This window comes from Vicugna pacos, chromosome 33 (genome assembly GCF_048564905.1).
Source record: "Vicugna pacos chromosome 33, VicPac4, whole genome shotgun sequence".
NCBI classification, from domain to species: Eukaryota; Metazoa; Chordata; class Mammalia; order Artiodactyla; family Camelidae; genus Vicugna; species Vicugna pacos.
Genome location: NC_133019.1, coordinates 19222966 through 19246412, shown reverse-complemented (window position 1 = coordinate 19246412; position 23447 = coordinate 19222966). Strand labels below are relative to the sequence as shown.

At 35.7% G+C, this 23447-nt stretch overlaps 1 protein-coding gene across 1 annotated transcript in view; it reads left to right on the top strand.

Annotated features, from left to right (window-relative positions):
• Nucleotides 1-23447, top strand: part of LOC102528486 (serine-protein kinase ATM) — a 102016-nt gene that overhangs the window by 47795 nt on the left and 30774 nt on the right. Inside the window, exons 34-44 of the mRNA XM_072953819.1 lie at nt 1442-1597; nt 10549-10636; nt 12781-12869; nt 13269-13371; nt 13942-14090; nt 15534-15638; nt 16992-17111; nt 19888-20122; nt 20634-20801; nt 22088-22207; nt 22910-23127. Of these exons, the coding sequence (XP_072809920.1) occupies nt 1442-1597; nt 10549-10636; nt 12781-12869; nt 13269-13371; nt 13942-14090; nt 15534-15638; nt 16992-17111; nt 19888-20122; nt 20634-20801; nt 22088-22207; nt 22910-23127 (1551 nt within the window). The remainder of the gene's footprint in view (nt 1-1441; nt 1598-10548; nt 10637-12780; nt 12870-13268; nt 13372-13941; nt 14091-15533; nt 15639-16991; nt 17112-19887; nt 20123-20633; nt 20802-22087; nt 22208-22909; nt 23128-23447) is intronic.

The following is a 23447-nucleotide window of genomic DNA, read 5'->3' as shown; positions in this document are numbered from 1 at the left end:
TCCACCTCATACCATTACATCGACTCTTAGAAAAAGAAGTATTTGGCCTTTGGTCTTTGTTTCTGGTTAAAAAGTTCCTGATTCACCAGACTGTTTTGTACCAAATCCTCTTGTGAGAATGCCCATAAGAAGCTTTAACTAAAACTGTAACTTTAACTAGAGCTGGAAGTATCTCTTTTCTCAGTGTTGGGGGGCAGTTCACCTCTGAATCATCCATTTCATGTTTAACATTGGGCTAGAATGGTATTGACATTGGTTGGCCTTGGAGAAAATAAATTTTCTCAATATTAAGTTTTAATTCTGAGTAAGACCTTAAAGAAGATTCCTTGAGAGAATGTGAGTGGGGCATTGAATAAAGGCTCAAGTTCCTCAGAACAGCTACAATTTAGTGTTGGCTCTGTCATAGACACTTTATTCATCAGCTTTATAAGCATTATTTATTCATTGCAACTATTCTGTGAGGTGTATATTACTTTCCAGGTCTTACAGATGAGGAAACTGAGGCTTAAGAACTTAAGTTGCCAAAATTCATACAGCTTGTCATAGGTGACCCAGGTGGGTGTGAGCCTAGCTGCAGTGCTCTTAACCACACCTTGTCACGTCTCTATAATGTTAATTTTGAAAAAGGTAGTATCTGTGATATTATTTTCCTCCGTTATCACAGTGGAAGACTTTTGTTAAATAACTCAACCTAGGCAGTTAACAAAGGAGAAAATTAACAGCAATAGGAAAGATACATAACTGTGTCTTAGAAGAAACAATATTTTCATTAAGTTGGCCTTTTGAAAAGATTTGTGTATGTGTTATTAGTTGTTCTGTGTAGCCTATTAGCCACTGTCTGTGGATCCCTCGGTGGAGGGTAGGTATTGAACCCCAAATATGTATGGGATGATGGTCCATAGCTTTCATCAGATTTTCTAAGGGGATCTTTTTCTAAGAGATTTTTTTTAACTGTACCTTATTTGATGATACTTATTCTCCTTACCAAGCTGTATCGTAAAAGGATAATGTCACGTCTGGTGAGCACACACATGAGAAGTTCAACATTGTGAAAATCAGCATTCAGTAGCCTGCTAGCCCGCGAAGTACCAGCTATAGTCTGTACCTCTCCTTGTTACCCACTTTTTTCTGGTTTTTGCTTGAGTTCTTCTCTGAAATTGTAAGCAAAGAGATGTGGGTTATTATCACATGTTTTCTGGTTTATGTCACAGAGGCTCTCAAAGTGTGAGACAGAGCTGGCTGGGTCAAAGAGCGATCCAAAAAGTGACAGAGGTCTTAGTTATCTTAGTTGTTTATAGCTATATATTGGGGATACGTGGTTTTTGGTTATTTGAATGTAATTTCTTTAACTAGTGCTTACTACCATTGTATTCTGTATCAACATGCTTTTGATATTGAAGTTAAAGACATGGGCATGACTTCATTTAACATTTTTCTTTAGACCTTCCTCAGGAACAGTTTTTGAAGATGCTTTCTGGCTGGAGTTGAATTACCTAGAGGTTGCCAAGGTAGCTCAGTCTTGTGCTGCTCACTTTACAACATTGCTTTATGCAGAAATCTATGCAGATAAAAAGAACATGGATGATCAAGAGAGAAGGTAATGGCATTTGCAAGTTTTAGTTTGTAAAATTGTTGTTGACATGGTTTCATTAAGTGTGTATGTTAAATATTTGTTTTACTCCCACTCTCCCATTTAAAAGATATTCTAGATGTTTTCCATCTTTTAAAGAGCAATGATAATAAATTTTTAAAAAGAAATAAATAATTTTTCTCTGAAATAGATGTTTATTATTTAAGAATTATAAAAATTATACAGATAGCAGCTCCTGGAGGACAGAGATCATACTTAATTTTCTCTGTATTCCCCACAGTAACTAGCAATGGGAACTTAAGTGATTAGTAAATTTTTTCAAATGGTTAAGTGATTCCCTAAATTCAGTTAAATTAAGTTTATCACTATTCCCTCAGTTTATTCAAAATCCGTTTTACTTATTGACTAGAAGTAATGTATCTGATTTCTTTCTGTGACTAAATCACTTTTGTTACTTTGTTATCTCCTGTATTTCTGCTGCTTGAATTTGCTTTTCCTCTGAGTTAGAATTCTCATACAAGTCTGACAAGTATAATCCTAGATACCAGTGAAAAACAAAAAACAGCCAAGAAAGTTGAAGAGTAAAAAATAGTTTATTGCCCTCCTCAAATCTATTCATTTGAAATAGCTTAGTGTTTATGTTTATAGTTAGCCCCACTTTCCTTCCACAAAATTACTCATTTTAGAAAATTGAAATAGCAAAACTATATTATGTTGATCCATTTCTTATTCTTGCTACTTATAATTTCTACTTTGGATTATCATTAAGCTGGAAGCAGTATGGTTTTTGGACTGCAGGAATCCAGGAATCAGAATTCAGATCCTAGTTCAAATATATTTAACTTAGTAGACTTGGACTGATTTCTGAATTGTCTGGTTTGTTTTCATTTCTACTTTTCAATTGAAAACAATTAAAAATCTGCAACATGTAGATCATGTGTATAATATGTAATTGATAGATTCATGATCACTTAAACTTTGTACGAAGACAAGTGTGTTGTCCTTTAAGTATGAAATGAGTAAGAAGTCGATTTTTGCCTACTCTTAGTCTTAAAATTTGACAAGAGGCCTGCAGACTTAGTAGTAGGGATTTTAATCTTGGTTCTGTAGAATACAATTTCCTACTAACCAGGAGTGAATAGCTGAGCTCTTATAAAAGCACTTTTAATTTGGAGGTAGGTGATTATATAGAATGTGGCTGCAGAATTGCTTGTTTAAAAGCAAGAGTGCTTAGATTTTATTTTATTTAACTTTAGGGAAAAGTGCTTGACAAATGGGGCTTGCTGTTTGCATTGAAAGTCTGGGTTTTTTGTTTGTTTGTTTTTGATTTTTTATTTTGTTTTGTTTTTCTTTTATGCTGCATTTTATTCCTTGATCAATTGATGAGTATTTGAGTTGTGTCTGCTTTGGGGTCATTATGTGTAATACTGCTGTGAACATTCAGGTACAAGTCACTGGGTGGATGTATGCTTTTACTTCTGTATTTCTAGGTGAAGAATTTATTTATTTATTTAGGGTAGAGGAGGTAGTTAAATAGGTTTATTTATTTATTTTTAGAGAAGGTACTGGGGATTGAACCCAGGACCTCATGCATGCTAAGCATGTGCTTAATGACTTGAGCTAGACCCTTCCTTCCCGCTTAGGAGAGAAATTTCTATATCACACTGTAAGTCTATATTTATTCTGTTGAGGAACTGCTGGACTGTTTTCAGAACTAGCATTTTACCTTCCCACTAGTAATGTATGAGGACTCCAGTTTCTCCACATTCTCACAGTATTTGTTACCTGACTTTTTCAGTCTAGCCATCCTAGTGGCTATGAAGTGGTGTCATTGTGGTTTTGATTTGCATTTCCCTGATGGCTAATGTTATTGAGCATCTTTTCAAGTATTTTTGGTAATTTTTACATCTTCTTTGGACAAATGTCTTTTCAGATCCTTTACCCATTTTAAGTTGGGTTATTTGTCTTTATATTATTGAACTGTGGCAATTCTTTGTATACTCTAGATAGAAGCCCCATATCAGATATATAATTGGCAAAAATGTTACCCCTGTCTGTGTATTGTCTTTTCTTTCCTTTTCTTTTTTTTAATGATAAATATATCTGAAGAGACAGTTAACAAACAAATGAAGAACAAACAAATAGCTAATAGTCACGTAAAATGATGTTAAACGTCATTAGCCATCAGGTAAATGCAAATTTTTTCTACTTTTTTAAACACCTTTATTGTAGTATGATTCCTGTACAGTAAATTATACAGCTACACATATTTCAGATGTATATTTTGATGAATTTTGATAGATGTATACACCAATGAAGCCACTACCACAATCAAGATAGCTAACATTTCCATCACTCCTCAAGTATTGCAAATTTTGAATTCCCTATATATTACTTCCCATTCCCTTTACCCCTGTATAACCATAAGTTTGTTCTCTATGTCTGTGAGTCTGTTTCTGTTTTGTAGATAAGTTCATTTGTGTCCTTTTTTTTTTTAGATTACACATAAAAGAGGTATCATATGGTATTTTTCTTTCTCTGACTAACTTAACTTAGAATGACAATCTCCAAGTCCATCCATGTTGCTGCAGGTAGCATTAGTTTTTTTTTTTTTTATGACTGAATAGTGTTCCATCTTTTATGTATACCACATCTTTATCCAGTCATCTGTTGATGGACATTTGGGTTGTTTCCAAGTCTTTGCTATTGTAAACAGTGTTGCTGTGAACATTGGGGTATGTGTCTTTTTGAATTACATTTTCCTCCCAATATATGTCTAGGAGTGGGATTACTGGATAATATGATAAGTCTATTCTTAGTTTTTTGAGGAATCTCCATACTGTCCTCCATAGTAGCTGCACCGATTTACACTTCCACCAACAGTGTAGGAGGGTTTCTTTTTTTCCACATCCTCTCCAACATGTAACATTTGTGGATTTTTCAATGAGGGCCATTCTGACTGGTGTAAGGTGATATTTCATTGTAGTTTTGATTTGTATTTCTCTTAACAATTAGTGATGTTGAGCATCTTTTCATGTGCTTATTGGCCATCTGGATGTCTTCTTTGGAGAAATGTCCATTTAGATCTTCTGCCCATTTTTTGACTGAATTTTTTTTTTAATATTAAGGTATATGAGCTGTTTGTGTATTTTGGAAATTAATCCCCTGTCGGTTCTATCATTTGCAAATATTTTCTCCCGTTCTTTAGGTTGTGTGTTCATTTTGTTGATGGTATCCTTAGCTGTGTAAAAACTTTTAAGTTTAATTAGGTCCCATTTGTTTATTTTTGCCTTTATTTCCATTATTCTAGGAGCTGGTTTGAAAAAAATATTGCTGTGATTGATGTCCAAGAGTATTGTGCCTGTTTTCCTCTAGGAGTTTTATAGTATCTGGTCTTACATTTAGATCTTTAGTCCATTTTGAGTTTATTTTTGTATATGGTGTTAGAGAATGTTCTAATTTCATTGTTTTACATGGAGCTGTGCAGTTTTCTGAGCACCACTTGTTGAAGAGACTGTCTTTTCTCTGTAGTATATATATTCTTGCCTCCTTTGTCATAGATTAATTGACCATAAATGCGTGGGTTTATTTCTGGACTTTCTATTTTGTTCCATTGATCATATTCTGTTTATGTGCCTGTACCGTACTGTTTTGATTACTGTAGCTTTGTAGTATAGTCTGAAGTGAGGGAGCATGATTCCTCCAGCTCTGTTTTCCTTTTTGAAGACTGTTTTGGCTATTTGAGGTCTTTCATGTTTCCATACAAATTTAACATTTTTTGTTCCAGCTCTGAAAAATGTCATTGGTAATTTGAATTTGTCTATTGCCTTGGGCAGTATGAATTGCATTGAATTTGTCTATTGCCTTGGGCAGTATGACAGTTTTAACAGTATTGATTCTTCCAATCCAAGAACATGGTATATCTTTCCATCTGTTTATGTCGTCTTCATATTCTTTCATCAGTGTCTTACAGTTTTCAGAGTACAGGTCCTTTGTCTCTTTGGGTAGGTTTATTCCGAAGTATTTTATTCTTTTTGGTGCAATGGTGTTGTTTCCTTAATTTCTTTTCCTGCTATTCCATTGTTAGTGTATAGAAATGCAACTGATTTTTGTATATTAATTTTGTATCCTGCAACTTTACCAAATTCACTGATGAGTTCCAGTAGTTTTCTGGTCGCTTCTTTAGGGTTTTCTATGTATAATATCATGTCATCTGTGAGCAGTGACCATTTTACCTCTTTTCCAATTTGGATTCCCCTTATTTCTTTTTCTTCTCTTATTGCTATGGCTAGGACTTCCAAAACTATGTTGAATAAAAGGGCAAAAATGGGTATCCTTGTCTTGTTCCTGATCTTAGAGGAAATGCTCTCAGCTTTTCCAAATTAAGTATGATGTTAGCTGTGGGTTTGTCATATAGGCCTTTATTATATTGAAGTCGTTCCATCTGTGCCAACTTTCTGGAGTTTTTATCATAAACGAATGTTGAATTTTTTTTTTGCTTTTTCAGTTTTATTAGATAGAATTGTTACAATCTGTACATATACAATATATTGTATATAAATACATATACACAATATGTTGCACATATTTTTAAAATTTTACATATATGTATGTTTATTGTTTCTAAGAACGTTTAGAGCATTAGCTTTTTAAACGTACATAGTTATCAAAGAAATAAAACCAATCACAAAATAAGAAGTAATTCAAAAAGAAACATACATCCTACTCTTAATAGCAACATTATTTTTAATTGCCAAGATACGGAAGCATCCTAAGTGCACATCAAGAGGTGAATGGATAAGGAAGGATGCAGCATGCATAGGTAATGGAATACAACTCACCCATAAAAAAGAAGGATATTTTGCCATTTGCAGCCCTTCATTCATTTTTTTTTTCACTTCAAAAACAAGAATTTTATAACTGGCATAAGCATTTCCATTGCATCAAAAACAACAAAATACCTAGAAATAAACTTAAACTGTAAAGCATTGACAAAGGAAATTGAAGATGATACAAATAAATGGAAAGATATCTTGTGCTCTTGGATTGGAAGAATCAACATTATCAAAATGGCCGTACTGCCTGAAGCAATCTGCAGATCCAAAGCAACTTCTGTCAAAATACTGGTGACATTCCTCACAGAACTAGAACAAACAATTCCAAAATTTGTATCGAACCATAAAAGACCCCGAACTACCAAAGCAATCTTTTGTAGGTCTATTTTTCCCTCTGTCTTCTTTTTGTTCTCTTTTCTTATGGTTTGATTACTAGAGAAGTTCCTTTAACATTTGCTGTAAAGCTGGTTTGGTGGTGCTGAAATCTTTTAGCTTTTGTTAATCTGTGAAGCTTTTGCTTTCTCCATCAAATCTGAACGAGAGCCTTGCTGGATAGAGTATTCTTGGTTGTAAGTGTTTCCCTTTCATCACTTTAAATATATTGCGCCACACCCTTCTGGCCTGTAGAATTTCTGCTGAAAAATCAACTGATAATCTTATGGGAGTTCCCTTGTATGTTATTTGTTGCTTTTCTCTTGCTGATTTTAATATTTTCTCCTTATCCTTAATTTCTGTCAATTTGGTTACTATGTGCCTTGGTGTGTTCCTCTTTGGGCTGATCCTGTGTGGAACTGTTTGTGCTTCCTGGACTTAGGTGACTATTTCCTTTCCCAAGTTGGGGAAGTTTTCGGCTGTTATCTCTCCAAAAAATTTCTCAGGTCCGTTCCCTCTCTCTTCTCTTTCTGGGACCCCTATAATGCGAACATTAGTGTGCTTCATATTGTCCCAGAGTTCTCTTAAACTATCCTCATTTCTTTTCATTCTTTTCTCTGTTCTGCAGCAGTGATTTCCACTAATCTGTCTTTTAGTTCATTGATCCATTCTTCTGCCTTATTTAATCTATTTTTGGTTCCTTCTAATGTGTTACTGATTTCAGTGATTTTATTTTTCAAATCTGTTTGAGTATTCTTTATATTTTCCTACTCTTTGCTAAAAACTTTGCTCTGTGTATCTGTACTCCTCTTGAGTTCTCTGAATATCTTCACCATCATCATTTTAATCTCTTTCTCAGATAAATTGCCTATCTCCTCATCACTTATCTCTTCTGGGATTTTATCTTGTGCCTTGGCCTGGGAGATATTCCTTTGCCACCTCATATCGTCTGTCTTTCTATGTGCTTGTGGATTCCTTCCATGGGCTCTGGGATTGTTGTTTTCTTATTTCTATTATCTGCCCCTGGTGGATGAGGCTGGACTAGAGGCTTATGCAGGCTTCCTGGCAGGAGGAGCCAGTGCGTGCCTATTGCTGGGTGAAGCTTGGTCCTGGACCTCTGGTGGGTAGGGCTGGATCTAGAGGCCTCTGTGGTTCAGGAAGTCTGCTGATGAGTGAGGCTGTGTTCCCACCCTGTATGTTGTTTGGCCTGAGGCTTCCTTACAGTCTGTTGGGTGGGGCTAGGTCTTGGTGCTAATGATCCAATCAAGATGTCAGCCTCCAGGAAAGCTCATGTAGATGAATACTCCCAGATGTCCCCCATTTGCTTTTATGTCCCCAAGGTGAGCCACAGCTGTCCCCTGCTCCCCAGGAGACCTTCCAAAACCAGCAAGCAGGTCTGGCCCAGGCTCCTATGAAGTCATTATCTGTCCCCTTGGACCCGGTGCAAACAAAATTCTGTGTATGCTTCCCAAGAGAATGAAGTTCTCTGTTTCCCCTAGTCCCATGGGGCTCCTGAAGCTAAGCCCCACTGGGCTTCAAAACCAGATGTCTTGGGGTCTCCTCCTCCTCCCAATGCCAGAATCTGGGCTGAGAAGCCTGACGTGGGGCTCAGAGCTCTCACTCCTGTGGGAGGGCCTCTGTGACTTAATAAATCTTCAGCTTGTGGGTCGCCCACCTGGAGGATATGGAGCCCAATTATATCACGAGCACGTCCCTCCTACCGTCCTGCTGAGGTTCCCTCTATGTTTCCAGTTGAAAAAGATCTTTTTTGTTAGGTTCCACCTAGTCTTTTTTTCAGTGGTTGTTTAGAAATCAGTTGTAGTTTTGTTATAGTTGTGAGGAGAGCCGAGCTTGTGGTCCTGTTACTCCGGCATCTTGACTGGAACTCTAAAAGTCTGGTTTTGATTTTTTTTTTCAGGTCCCTGCTGGGAAGGGAGGGCAGATAGACATGAAGTGTATAGAGAAGGTAGAGAATGCTAATTTTCTTCAGTGACTCAGTTAGGTGAACTGGGATTTCTGTAAATCTAAAGTAATCAGGAAAAGTATAAAAGCAAATTACATATCTACAGTTAACTAACAGTGTCAGATCAAAAAAATGAATTTCTGTCTTAGGTTTCCTGTTCAAGTTATTTAATAGCAAAATGCCTTATGCTAGGTATTCAGGAATACATATAACGTTTATTTTATTTGCAAACTTGCTCCTGAGAATATATGAGCTTTCAAAATTAGCATCCATAAATTTTTTAAAAGGAAGTCAAAACTCCTTCAAGCAGGATTAGACAACAGGTGCTGGTCCACACCCTCAGCTATGGTAGTGCTCCTGGCACCTGTGGCAATGCCTGGCAGCAGGCCTGGCAGCTCTGTCTTTTGCTTGGATGAGTGACAGCCTAAGATTCAAAATCATAGCTCGTAACACTATCATTCCTACTTTCAAAATTTCTCCTGTAAAAACTACCTTTTCTTCTGTATGACTTACCAATAAGGAGAAGATATGTAATATTTATATATAAAGGTTATAAACCAAAACAGAATGTTGTCAGCGCCATTTTATCAGTCAGTGGTCTCCTGTGTCCCATCCCTCTGCTCCTCTGAGAGGTAAAAGTTGTGTTATGTTTTGTGTTGATCATTCGCTTGGATGATACAGTTATCATGTGAGTAGGTACCCATAAATATAGTTTAGTTTGCTTATTTTTTAGCTTTATAAGAAACCATATATGAACTTTTCTTAAGTTGTTTTTTCACTCACTTTTTTGGGTAAGATTTATCTATGTTGTTTGTATTTTGCTGTAATTCATTGTTGCTGCCACATAGTGTATCAGTGGGACAATATGCCACAATTCTTTTACCATTCCCCTGTTAATGATACATACCTAGGTGCAGAATTACTGGGTTGCAGAGTATGCAAATTTTCAACCTTAGAAGATCGTGCCACATTGTTTTCTCAAGCGATTATGCCAACTCACAGATGTAGTTCATGAAGAAGTGGGTCAGTAGGAAGCCTTACACTTTGAGAAGGGAGTCGAAGTATCATTATTTCTAGTTTGAGTAAAAAAAGTAAAGAAACTGAAATAAGTTTATAGGTAAATAATAGAGGCACTGTCCCTTATGACAGTATTTATTTTATACGTTGGATTATCATCATCATAAGCACTGTACAGCTGGCATTACTATAGAATTGAAACTGCTTATAGGACTGAGTATTGTATGTGTAGATGGTATGTGTAAAGCTAAGGCCTTGATGTAGTTACATCTGAGTTCTAATTCTGTCACTTCTTAATTTTATTACCTTGGATCCTACTGATCCACTTCCTTCTCAACACTTAATATTATGAGACTTCTTAATTTTTGCCAGTTTATCAGGTGTTAAGTGGTGTCTCAAGTGTGGTCTTAATTTGTGGGCTGGTGATTATTCATGAGTTTAAACATCAAGCAAAACCACTGGCAACATACAGGAATTGAACTTGGGGGCATCTGTTCTGTTTTTAAACAGGCCTGTCTCTATAAATAAGCCTTTTTTGGCATATAGCGTTCCCATAAATGAGACTGTCATTAAGACGTAATTCTTATTCAGAGAATTAATTCACAAATTCCTTTTCTATTCTAGGCCTAAATCATATTGTTTTCAAGTATAAATGGTTCATTATATTTTGTGACCTTTGTTAGTTTTTTTTGTCAAAGTCTACAGTATCTTTTGATAAGCTTTTAAAGTAGTATATTCCCATGAAAAGAGGTTGCTTTTGTGACCCACAGAAATCTTACATTTGAAGAAGGAAGCCAAAGTACAACTATTTCCAGTTTGAGTGAAAAAAGTAAAGAAGAAACTGGAATAAGTTTACAGGTAAATATTTAGACCCTATTATTGATGGTAATATTTGTTTTATACTTTAGATTATTATTTTGTTACAAAGACAATATAGATTTGATTTGTAATTTGATTTTCAAAACTGAAGTTACTTTTTGCTGAGTGTCATATATGTAAATTAATGGTCTTGAAGCTTAGGCCTTGGAGTAGACAGACTTGAGTTCTAATCCTTCCTAAGCCGCTTAGATGTATAATCTCTGCAGAGATTACTTAACCTTTCCAACTTTGAGTTCCTTTATCTGCAAGATGAAATTAAAACCACCTATCTCTTAGGGTGAATTTATACCATATGTTTTCTGCTACGGTACTGTGTTCATTTTCTTTATAGGACTTAACATTTATAATCATATATTCATTTCTCTATTTTGTTTACTGTATGTCGCATCTCAGGGCAGATTGCTTTTTCTGTAAATTTTTTAAAGTCTATGCTTAAATTGACGTATTCTTACTGAATTTCTTTGGAAAGCTTATTCCACTAAAATGACAGTTTCAATTTCTTCACTTTGCTTAAACCTCTTCCCTTCTCTTCCCTTCCCTTCCCTTCCCTTCCCTTCCCTTCCCTTCCCTTCCCTTCCCTTCCCTTCCCTTCCCTTCCCTTCCCTTCCCTTCTCTTCCCTTCTCTTCTCTTCTCTTCTCTTCTCTTCTCTCCTCTCCTCTCCTCTCCTCTCCTCTCCTCTCCTCTCCTGTACTTTCGGTTTCAGTGTGCCTCTTGCTTCTTGGCCAAATTAGGGATCACAGAGAGGAAGTCCCACCACCTCCCACTGTCAGTCACAAACATCTCCCTGCATCTGCTTCTGTTGTAATCTTTCCTCTTGTTAAAGCAGAGCAACAGTTTCTCCTTCTGTCCTTCTTTCTGGACTTTGTTTTTCATCAACTCTTTCTCAGAAACTTTTATTTTTTACTGTGCTGTGCTCCCTCTCAACAGATCCAAACATTGTAAAACTTTTCGTATTAAAAACATTCCCCTTTAAATGAACGCAAAACCATTTCCCTGCCCCCTATGTTCTCATTAAGGTCCTCCCTTCCCATCACAGCCAAACCCTGTGCAAGAGTTGTCTGTATTTGCTGTCTCCATTTCCTCTCCGTCTCCACCCTCCACAGAAGTAGCACCTGCTATTGCCACCCATGAACTTAACGTTGCTGAGTCTAGTGGTCACCTCCGTTCAGCTTCTTCCTTAATGTTTCATCAACACTTAAACCCATCAGGCATGCTTTGTTTGAAATATGTTCTGTCTGCCTCTTTGATCCCATTCTCCTGGTTTTTCTCCTTCCCTTTTTTGCTTCCTTATAGTCTTACCCTCTGTGACTTGAGTTTTTGGAGAATCTCCTGTGCACCAGGAGCTGTGCTACGCTTCAGGACCGAATGTTCCAACGCTGAGGGCTTGATTCGTGTTTATGAATAGGAACAGTTTGATTAGAATAATAGAGTTGTGCTGGTGTCAATTTGTGTTTAGAAAATATTTCCTAGAGCAAGCACCATTAAGACAATTCAATTGCTCTATCAGTTTTTCTGTGCAGTGCAATTTAACTCTTTCTATTTTCTTGTTTTCTGTTTCCATTTTTATTTTACTGAGATTGTTTTAAACAGAATTAATTCTTTCCCAAGTAAATTTTATAACAAAACTTTGAGTCATCAGACCACTTCTTTATCCATATCACATTTTACCAATCATAACATAATGCAATTTTGAATTTCCTTTGAAAGAAAACCTATGGCTCTTATTTTTACCAAATTCAATTTTCAAGAGTCAGACTTTGCAGAGCTTTATTTTCCCATATTTTAGCTGCTGATAGGGTTGTTTGCTTTTGTTTTATGATTATTTTTACATGTGTTAAAAGCCTGGTAGGTTGGGATTTATTTCTTATGTAATTCAATAAATTGTTAGCAATTCTTGTCAGGTAGTCCACAGTCATTCTGTTATAAATTTGTTTTGTTGCTGATCTATATCTTTAATGTATATTTCAATGTTATTATACTTTTATTTTTATAGCATACTTTTCTTTTATAACATAATGTTTAGAGTTGGGAGTTACATGTTGGTGATGATGTAATTTCAGATTTGCTAAATTGATAAACTGATATTTCTCCCCTCCAATTTTTGTTGTTTCCGTGTTTTTAGGATCTGCTCTTAGAAATCTACAGAAGTATAGGAGAGCCAGATAGTCTTTATGGCTGTGGTGGAGGGAAAATGTTACAACCCCTTACTAGGTAAGTTGCTTTTTCCTAGATAATGCTAGGCAAGAGAAAGAAAGAAAAGGGATCCAAATTGGCAAAGAAGAGGTAAAAGTGTCATTATATGCTGACGACATGTTACTATATTTAGAAAACCCTAAAAGGTCCACACAAAAGCTACTAGAGCTGATTGAAGAATTCAGCAAGGTAGCAGGTTACAAAATTAACGTTCAAAAATCAGTTGCATTTCTTTACACTAATGATAAATCAACAGAAAAAGAAAGTAAAGAAACAATCCCCTTTAAAATAGCACTCAAAGTAATAAAATATCTGGGAATAAATCTAACCAAGGAGGTGAAAGAATTATAGAAATTCTTTACGAGGAAGTCACCTGCATGTAGAACTCAAAAGCATTTTAACAATCTTTTCTTATAGACTACGAACATATGAACATGAAGCGATGTGGGAGAAAGCCCTGGTAACATATGACCTTGAGACAGCAATCCCCTCATCAACTCGCCAGGCAGGAATAATTCAGGTACTTTTCTTCTGCTTTGATAAAGCTCTGCTAGTGTGGTGCTCAGATTCTTTCATTATGTCAGTGGAATATTCACACAACCAGATAACTTTAGAGATAAGACTGAAGATTATTTGTTATTGAGGTACTGGGATAAAAGTTCAGAGGTAGACAGGTAAATTGGACAGATCACTGACCTGACAGATAATGTAGATTTGCTGATCATAGTCTTCTTAGCTAACAATGGAAGACATTTCTTGACTGTGTACAATGTGCCAGGTAGTGAATTAAGTCCTTTGTGTGGCAAATCTCATGTAGAGTGTTTCTCATACAGTTTTCACTAGAGTTTGTCCCAGAAATTATCATCTCTGTTACTGGTTTAGCCATTCTTTCATCAAATATAAGAGCCCTTTGGGCTCCATCTTTGTGTATTGAGAGGAACAGAGAAACAACACTTTGAGATTTTAAGTGATATTGTCAACTACCAGAATTTTTAAAGTTACTTTTTCTGTTTGATTGCTGTTTTTTTCTTTCCCTACTTACCTGTTACTTTCAACCACTTCCTTTTTTTTTAATTAAACTCCTGCTCAGGCCTTGCAGAATTTGGGACTCTGCCATATTCTTTCCGTCTATTTAAAACGATTAGATCATGAAAATAAAGAGTGGTGTGCTGAGCTACAGGAACTGCATTACCAAGCAGCATGGAGGGGCATGCAGTGGGACCACTGTGTTTCTGTCAAGTAAGAGGAATTCAGATTTTTTTTATCGCCCTTTCACTGGTTATGAACAATAAACTGTTTTTTTTTATCTTGCTCTATTAACGTGGTGGGAGTTGTGTTTTTATGTTTTGTAGGTGCTATAAACTCTGGATATGCCTAAATCTTAAATAAGATAGCAGTAAGCTGTCAGCGTGCCTAGTCTTGAACTTCACTCCCTTCTTCTATTAGGGCACCTTCACCTCCACCATCAAGATATTTTTGAAAATAGAAATATAAAATTATTTTCTCATGAGAATCTTCTCATGTACTGTTTATAAATCTAAAGAGAAATACAGGCTTCTCCCTTCCCACTCCCTTCTGCAAACATTTAGTTAGTCAGATGGTACTTTTATTGGCTGGATGGTACACAAAAGACTGTTCATCTTTATTTATGAAATATTTTCTTTATGAAAAAACACTGCTGAATCACTAGTGCAGGAAGATACCGTTTATTACCTACATGTAAGGTCACCATGTGTTCTGAGTGAAGAGCCAAGCACCTAATTGAATAAAAGATTGTGTATTTATGCAGAAATTCTTCTGATGATATAAAAAATTAAATCATATTAATCGTATGTATAATCACTTTCATAGGAGAAAATTTTCGTAAGTTAGATTGTCTTTCAGATTTCAGATTGTCTTTTAGGCTGTGGTAAAATTAGAGATAGGCTGTCCTATTTTAAAAACATTTTACTCTGCAAGCTGATTCCCACTCTCCCACTGGCGTCTGTAAATCTGTGTGTGCTGCTTTTCCCCTTGCTTACTGTGTTTCAGCCACATAGGCCTTCTCCATGGTTTTCCATCTGGACAAATTGTTTGAACCTGGAAGTCGTAAATGTATCTTCTTTTTTCCCTTGTTAACTTGAAGGTGGCTACTTGTCGTTCAGACTGTAGTTTAATAACGTGACATATTTAGAGAGCCTTTTTTGACCATCCATTCTAAACTAGTCACCCAGTCATCCTGTTTTGTTACCCTGTTCTACTTTTCTGCATGCCCTTGGTCACTATCTGATATTTTTTTATTATTTATTGTCCATCTTCTCCAAACCAGAACATAAGCTCCATGAGAATGGGACCTGATCTGACTTGCCCACTAATGGATTCCCTGTGTCTAGAACCTGGTACCTAGTGTTCGGCACATAGTAGGTGTTCATCAAATAAATAAATAAATGAGAATATAGCATATTTAGATTCAGGAAAAGTATCTGAGATATTTACTGTTTTTCTGCTTGGAGGATTTAAATGATCCACAAAATTCTTTGTAATTCTTACCAAACTTTCTAGAAATGCAGTTTTAAAATTGGAGATATCTTAATTTTAGTTTAAAATTCTGCCTTTTGGTGAAGCTGTTTATATACACACATATCTTAGGATTCTCTGTTTTTAATCGTATTTTTTTCTTAAATTTTTTTATTTATCTCACAGCAAAGGGATAGAAGGAACCAGTTACCACGAATCATTGTACAATGCTCTACAGGCTCTAAGAGACAGAGAATTCTCCACTTTTTATGAAAGTCTCAAGTATGCCAGGTATTTTAAAAAGAGAGAGTTACTGTATCTTAACATTTAATGTCATGGCTTCTTTTCTGAATATTTGACGAATAATTTCAACACAAAGATTGGCACTGGTGAAGGTATAAGGACCCAAAGGCTGTGGTTAGGTTGTTTCCTTGTCATTCCCTCTTCCCCTCTTCTCCCTTAAAAAAGTATTTCCTGTGTAACTCGTGATTCATGCTAATCGGTGCTGAGACTCGAAACAGTGCCAAAGCAGGAGGAAAAATTCAACAGTTAACAATTTCATAGCTTTTACGTATTTGGGAAATGAGTGCTCAAATGCCTTTTATTCACTGCCAGCATGTTTTTGTAAGAGTTATGAGTGTGCCTGTCTTAACAGTTGTTTTCTATATCTTGAAATCAAGTATTCTTCATGTTTTAAATGTTTTGTATGAGAGAATATATATATATATTCTTGTCAAATATATATATATATTTGTATGAGAGAATTCTTTAATGCACAATTGTCAAATATACAGATATATATATGTATATATAAAGCACAAACATGTTTTTAGGTACAGTACCAATGTTACCTTTTGTTTTCTTTCTTTTAGAGGTAAGAACATGTTCATATGTTAGGTACTTACATAAACTTTATTTTTTTCTCATGTAGTATTTCTTTCTTTATGTCGTTTAAATATATTTTTTCCTTTAAAATTTAGTAAGATTCCTTTTAGGAAAGCCCTCTGATCAACTATTTGTGCTAAACCCTAAAGAAAGTCTTGTTGTGTCCCACTCCTTGGTTCTCTTCCTGGATCAGTATATTGAGAATTTTAATCCTGTCTTTTCTAGTAGTTATATGGTGTTTCTCTCTCTTAGTGTTCTTTTTATAAAATGATGAATGCTTCTTATGAGGCACAGATGAGATAATGAACAAGAAAGAAATGAACTGTTACAGGCTAAACAAATGTAACACATTTTTTGTTTAACAGTAGTTGTGACCTAGTAAATCCTGTATTTTATTACAGAAATAATGCTTGCTACCATTTAAGTGCTTATCATATGGAGCCACTTTGTTAGGCTTTTCCCATGTGTATCCTCTAATCTTCAAAATAATTCTAGAAGTGAAAAAACTTCGGTTCAGAGGCATCTAGTAATGTGCCCAGAGTTACACAGCTGTTACTGGCATAACTGGGACTTGGATCCAGGGATGTGCAGTTCCAAGATTTACTTTGTTTCCACTGCCTTTTGCTGATGCTGATAAATATTAATATTATTAGATCAACACCAAGGCCTATGATGAGAACTCCTTAACAGTAAACTTGAACTTCTATCTTCCTGCAAACCTCTTCTTAGTTTTCAGCGTCTTGTCTTGTCTGCCACTAGGGTTAAAGAAGTGGAGGAGCTGTGTAAGGGCAGCCTTGAGTCTGTGTATTCCCTCTACCCTACGCTCAGCAGACTGCAGGCCATCGGAGAGCTTGAGGACATCGGGGAGCTTTTGTCAAGGTACGTGATTCCAATGACTGTGTATCTCAAAGTGCAACCTTTCTGTTACCGACAGTAACTTTAAAAAATAAACGCTATGTAGAGAACAGCCATAGGTTTCTTTCCGTTTATCCAGATGTAAGTAAAGTAGCCTAGTGAACTCTGATCTTACAAAAATAAACATTTTCAAAACCAGTCATTGTAAAAATTCCAGTTTCTGAAATTTGGCTGTGTGTTTTTCTCTTTACAGCCTTTCCCCTGTTCTAGCCTAGATAAAATTGTTTCCTCATGTTGTTTGTCATAGCGCATTATGCTGCATTCTGTTGTAGCGCTACATTGCAGTAGTGCGTTGTACTAATGTCATTTTATGTATAGTCTGCCCTGCTGTCCTGGAAGCTCCCTACAAGTGGGCTAGTTTATTCTTGTAGCCCTAGTGCTTCTTCCTGGTGACTGAGTCTTAGTAGACAGTCTGTGTCAGTGAATATGGAGAAAGTATTTGCTTATAATGGTGAAAAGGAAGTGATCCAGGAGTGCTGGAAAATGAGATAGAACAGTTATTCAGTATGTAAGGGATCTAACTGTGGACTCTCTGACCATAGAAAGTCACTTGACCTCTTTGGGCTTCATTTTCCTCATTTCTAAAATGCAGGATTTATATTTGATGGCCTCTGAGGCCTTTTTTTAACCCCATCATTCTGAGTCACTATTATTATTGTAAGAGGAAGAAAAGAGGGTGTAAATTACTAAGATCACCGTATGTGTACGCTAAAATAAAGCTTGGTATATGGTTTTTAAGTAGAAAGGAGAAGGAAATTTTAGAGTCAGAAAATAGTACGGTTTTTCCCGAACTGTGTTGCAGAAGACAGAGCCATTGATGCGGCTCTTCTTAACTAGAGGATAAAGGGGCAAAGCTGCTTTCTGCTGTCATTGATAAGTTCATTGTAGTTCTTACTGCCAGAGATTCAGGAACTTTCCCTCTGCAGGAAAGGTGTCTTCCTCAAGAGAACGGTTAGAATTCCTTAAGAAGCCTGTACTGAGTAATACCGCTCTCTCTCTGCTGGGTAATTATGAGGAAGGAAGGGGAAGCTTGATGCGCTGGTGAACAAGTACCTGTGCTCTAGGACAGCAGTTCTCAGAGTGTAGTATGGAGATCCTGGGGGTCCCCAAGGTCCATTCAGGGGTTCATGAACTCAAAACTATCATAATTTATAGCAAGGTGTCATCTGTTATTGTTTTTGTTTTTCTGTCATTCTCCCATGAGCTATAGTGCAGTTTTGGTGAGGTATCAGAGAATATCCACAGTTAGCTGAAAAGACTCTTAACATACTCCGTATTCCAACTACATGTCTGTATGAGGCTGGGTTTTCTTCATATGCTCCAACCAGACATCATATCACAGCAAACCAAGTGCAGAAGGAAAGATGAGAATTCAGCTAGCTCCTTTAAGCCAGACATCAAAGAGATTTGCAGAAACGTGAAACAGTGCTCTTCCTCTCACGAAATTTTGTTTTGTTTTGGGAAGTATAGTTATTTTCCATAGAAATGTTACTTATGATAGTCAGTTTATTGTTTTTTAAAATCAAGTAATACATGTAAGATATTTCTCAGTTTCCAGTTCTGATAAGATAAATGCTAACAGGTGTAATCCAGCAAACAAAAGCTCTTTGGGGTCTTCAAAGAATTTGTATGAGTATAAAGGATTCCTGAGATTAGAAAGTTTGAGACCTGCTGCTCTAGAATCATTTTGGGAGGAACTGAAGTTTTGGTTCCTATGAATTTGTGTTGCTGTTTTCTTTTCTATCAAGCAACATAAAGAGCTTTCATTTCCTGGTCATCAGCTTGTCATCATCTTAGTCTCCCTGCTTCATCTTGATTTTTCTCAATACGCTAGTTCTAACAGATTGGACAGTATTTTTAAAAATTTTTTATGGAAGTATGGTTGATTTACAGTGTTAGTTTCGGGGGTACAGCAGAGTGATTCAGTTACACATATACATACATGCGTATTTTTTCTTTTCAGGTTCTTTTCCATTATGTTATTAAAAGAAATTGAATATAGTTCCCTGTGCTGTATAGGAGTGGACAGCATTGCTTAGTTTGACCATCTGGGAAGCACTCTGTTCATATGAACTAATTGTACAATATGTATTTTCTCTTCCTTTAGTAAATAATATTGGTACATGAAATCTTTGCCCGATGCCAGCATTTCCTTCATTGGATTGTGCTTTCCTTAACAGTGGCAGTTATGCAGAGACATGCCCTGTGCCTGGCGGGTACAGTAGATAATTAATGAGTGTATTTCATTTCCTTGCTAGCATGTCTAATTTTACCACAGGGAACATTGAAACAGGACTAGAGGTATAGGCGTTCTTAATGACAAGCTTCATGAATGTGTTCTCACTTCAGGAGAATATATATTTAGAAGTGCTGCTTTTTGTGAGGTTGAAGAGTATTTTTAAGAAAATCTTGAAAGTATAATCTATAAAAGTATTGAATCACTATGTTGTATACCTGAAACTAATATAATATTGTAAATTGACTATACTTCAATTTAAAAAAAGAAAGAAAATCTTTAAAAATGTCCATCTGTGGGTTCTCTGCTGACCGACCCTCAGTGATTTGACCATGGTGTAGGTTTCTAAATTTTGGTCCTTACTTTGGATTATTTGAAAGTTCCAGTCATGTTACTGTTAAAAGTCTTTTGTATTTGTTATATCTTAAGTTTCGAAAGCTGTGTGACAGCAATTTTTTTTTTCCATTTCTCTTGCTTACATGAGCTTTGTGATTTGACTTTCAGATCAGTGACGGATAGGCAGCCCTCTGAAGTATACAGTAAGTGGTGGAAACACTCCCAGCTTCTGAAAGACAGTGATTTTAGTTTTCAGGAGCCTATAATGGCTCTACGCACAGTCATTTTGGAGATCTTGATAGAAAAGGAAGTGGAGGACTCCCAGAGAGAGTGTTTTAAGGACATTCTCACCAAGCACCTTGTAGAACTCTCCACACTAGCCCGAACTTTCAAGAACACTCAGGTAATCAGACTTAAAACTATGTGGTCTCACCTCTTGACCTTTCCTTTTATTACCCAGAAAATAGAAAACAGAAGTAAAAAAGAAATGCCCTTGGGAGACAGATTACTATGAAACTATTGTATAGCATAATTGTTTAAGATTTCCCATTTTGGAATTAGACCTGAATTTGAGTCTTGAACAAGGTACTTACCTTCTCTGAGCCTCAATTTCCTGATTGAAAAATGAGAAGCTGCCTAACTTACTTACTATATTTATAACAATTTAGTGATTTTATATACTTTGTGTATACACATGCAATATATTTTATATATATTTAGTTTCTATATATAGAGAAAAACATATAGGCAGACATGGGGGCTGGACGAGACAGTCAGAGATAGAGTTTAAAGCAGTCCTGACAAATAGTCAAGTCCTCAGTGAATGGTAGTGACTGCTTTTATTATTAGTGGTGGTGATAGTAGGAATAATAAATAGTAAAAGTATGTATTCCCATTTGTCATTTTCATTTCAGCTCCCTGAAAGGGCAATATTTCAAATTAAACAATATAATCCAGCTAGCTGTGGAGTCTCTGAGTGGCAGCTGGAGGAAGCACAAGTGTTCTGGGCGAAAAACGAACAGAGTCTTGCCCTGAGTATTCTCAAGCAGATGATCAAGAAGTTGGATGCCAGTTATTTAGAGGTTCACTTTTATTTTTTTGGCTTTTTACTGAATTAGTATTTTACTGATATAAGAAATATTACTGAGCAATAAGATATTTTAAATAAATTTTAATATAATTGCCATCTTTATTAAAACTTTGAGATTACTGATCCATGAATAAGAGATTGTGAAAAGGAGACTTGAAAATTAATATTTGTAAAAGAAGTTTAGAAGGTATTCATTTTTCCTGTTTACAACATTTCTATCAGTCCATCTTGTGGTAGATTTATTTAATTTTCCAGTGTCAAGCCTTATTTTTTTTTAACTTTCTGAAGTATTCAAGAAGGGTAGATGAAAACAAAGATGAAATATCTACTATAATTTGAAATGACAAAAAAATGGAAGAGGAAATGCATGAGAGAACAAAAGTTAAAAAAAATTGGAATAATTAGGTTGTCATTTCAAATACTTTGAAAACATCATGTCTAAAATTTTATCTACCATTCCCTATATTAGTTATTGTAAATTTGGTTGCGTCTTCAGCTCTGTCTCCAGCATACAGTGAACAAAGTAGCAACATTTGTAAGAATCATAAAGTGTTTTAAAGGTTTGGCCACAATGGTGTTCCTCTGACATACGCTTGCTTAGTGAATATCAGTTTACATCCTTTTGGATAATGGGAACTTGTATGACATCCTCCATTATTAGAGAATTCGTTATTATACCAAAGACCTGGAAGCTCATATGATATGATGTTTAAATATTGCTTAACATTATGGACCCTGGAGTAAGTCTTACTGGAGTTACCCTCTTTGTACCTCAGTTTTAGTTTTCTAATTAAGGGTGATAATAGTATTTATTTCATAGAGTTCTTGTGAGGATTAAATGAGTTACTATACATAAAGCCATTAGAAGCAGGGAGGTATAGCTCAGTGGTAGTGTGTGCTTAGCATACACGAGGTCCTGGGTTCAATCCCCAGTACCTCGATTAAAAGTAAATAAATAAATAAAAACTTAATTACTCCCCCCCCCAGAATAAGTAAATTAATTAAAATAAATAAATAATTTTTTTAAAAAGCCATTAGAAAATGCCTGGCATATAAATGTACTCAATAAATGTGAGTTGCTCCAATAATAGTAGTAATAATAAATAGTAAGGGATGATTATTCTATAAACCTACATGTTTGGAATTATTGAAATAGTTGTTAAGGTGAAAGCAAATGAGGAAAAACATTTTTAACATGCTTTTTCCCCCCCACTACATGGAAGACATATTTGTATAACAGTCATGATAATGAATTACATTTTAGGATTTTGCTTTCAGATGCAGAATGATCCCAACCTAAAACTTATATACACGGAATGTCTGAGGGTGTGTGGCACCTGGTTAGCAGAAACTTGCTTAGAAAATCCTGCTGTCATTATGCAGACTTATCTAGAAAAGGTAAGATTTTTGAACAACCCTTAAGAAAGTTGTTTAGCATGAATACATTTGATCTTTTTGGTGGGACCAAATGTTTCTCAAATGCAAATAAAGGTGTGATTTCACTTTCCTTTTGTATATGATTACTATTTTAGCTCTGTTTACTCTTTAGGGCAGAATGTTACAAAAGAAGGATTATGTTTTGAAAGTAGGCGTGTATGTGCTCTCTATCCCTGCGACCAGCTACTCCTTCAAGTTATTCCTGATAATTTCTCCACTCACTTATTTGTAAAAGTAGCTGATTAAGGAATACGTGTGTCAGCCTTTACCATTCATTTGTAGCCCAACCCTACAAGTAGGACCAGGACTCCAGTGCTCCTACCGCTTTTGACTATCCTGTTTCACTGTCTTACTCATTTACTTTAGCAAATTTAAAAAATAGCTACTTCACTAAATAAATGAAAGTGAAAAGCATACTATGATTTTTAAAAAAAGAATTTGATAGAGCTTTTTGTTTTTGCACAGTTCTTTAGAAAAAATAACTGTTTTGGTTATTTCTGCACTGTCAAAGTTATTTTGAAAAGTCAAGAAAATTCTGTACTTCATTTAATTTATCTTGTATGTTAGTTAAACTTTAGTGTGGCTATTTCTTTGATCAGAGTAGTTCTTTAGGTGCATGTAGTGTCTGTAAATAGAATATGAATGGACTGTGCTTTTTTGAAGGCAGTGGAAGTTGCTGGAAGTTATGAAGGAGAAAGCAATGATGGGCTCAGAAATGGAAAAATGAAGGCGTTTCTCTCATTAGCACGGTTCTCAGATACCCAGTACCAAAGAATTGAAAACTATATGAAGTCATCAGAATTTGAAAACAAGCAAGCTCTCCTGAGAAGAGCCAAAGAGGAAGTGGGCCTTCTTAGGGAACATAAAATTCAGACCAACAGGTAACAGGTGACAAGATACACAGATATACAGTGACTGTATATATGCAAGTATACAGATAGGAATCCGTGCTCTGGGTCTGGGCTAATTGTAGAGTATTATTGATGTTAGCTTTTTGGTTTGCTTTTCTAGTTTGTTGGTATCATAGTTGAAAAAGAGACAGGTGTTGAAATTAAATAGAGAGCAGTTACCTATCTTGATGTAACTGAATCCTTTACTCAAACTTGCCTTTGGTCTATACATTTTAGTTTAAGTAGAGTCTACTTTGTCCTTGGTTGCCTAGGGTAGCTTTTGAATTGCATAAACTGACTTTAAGACAAAA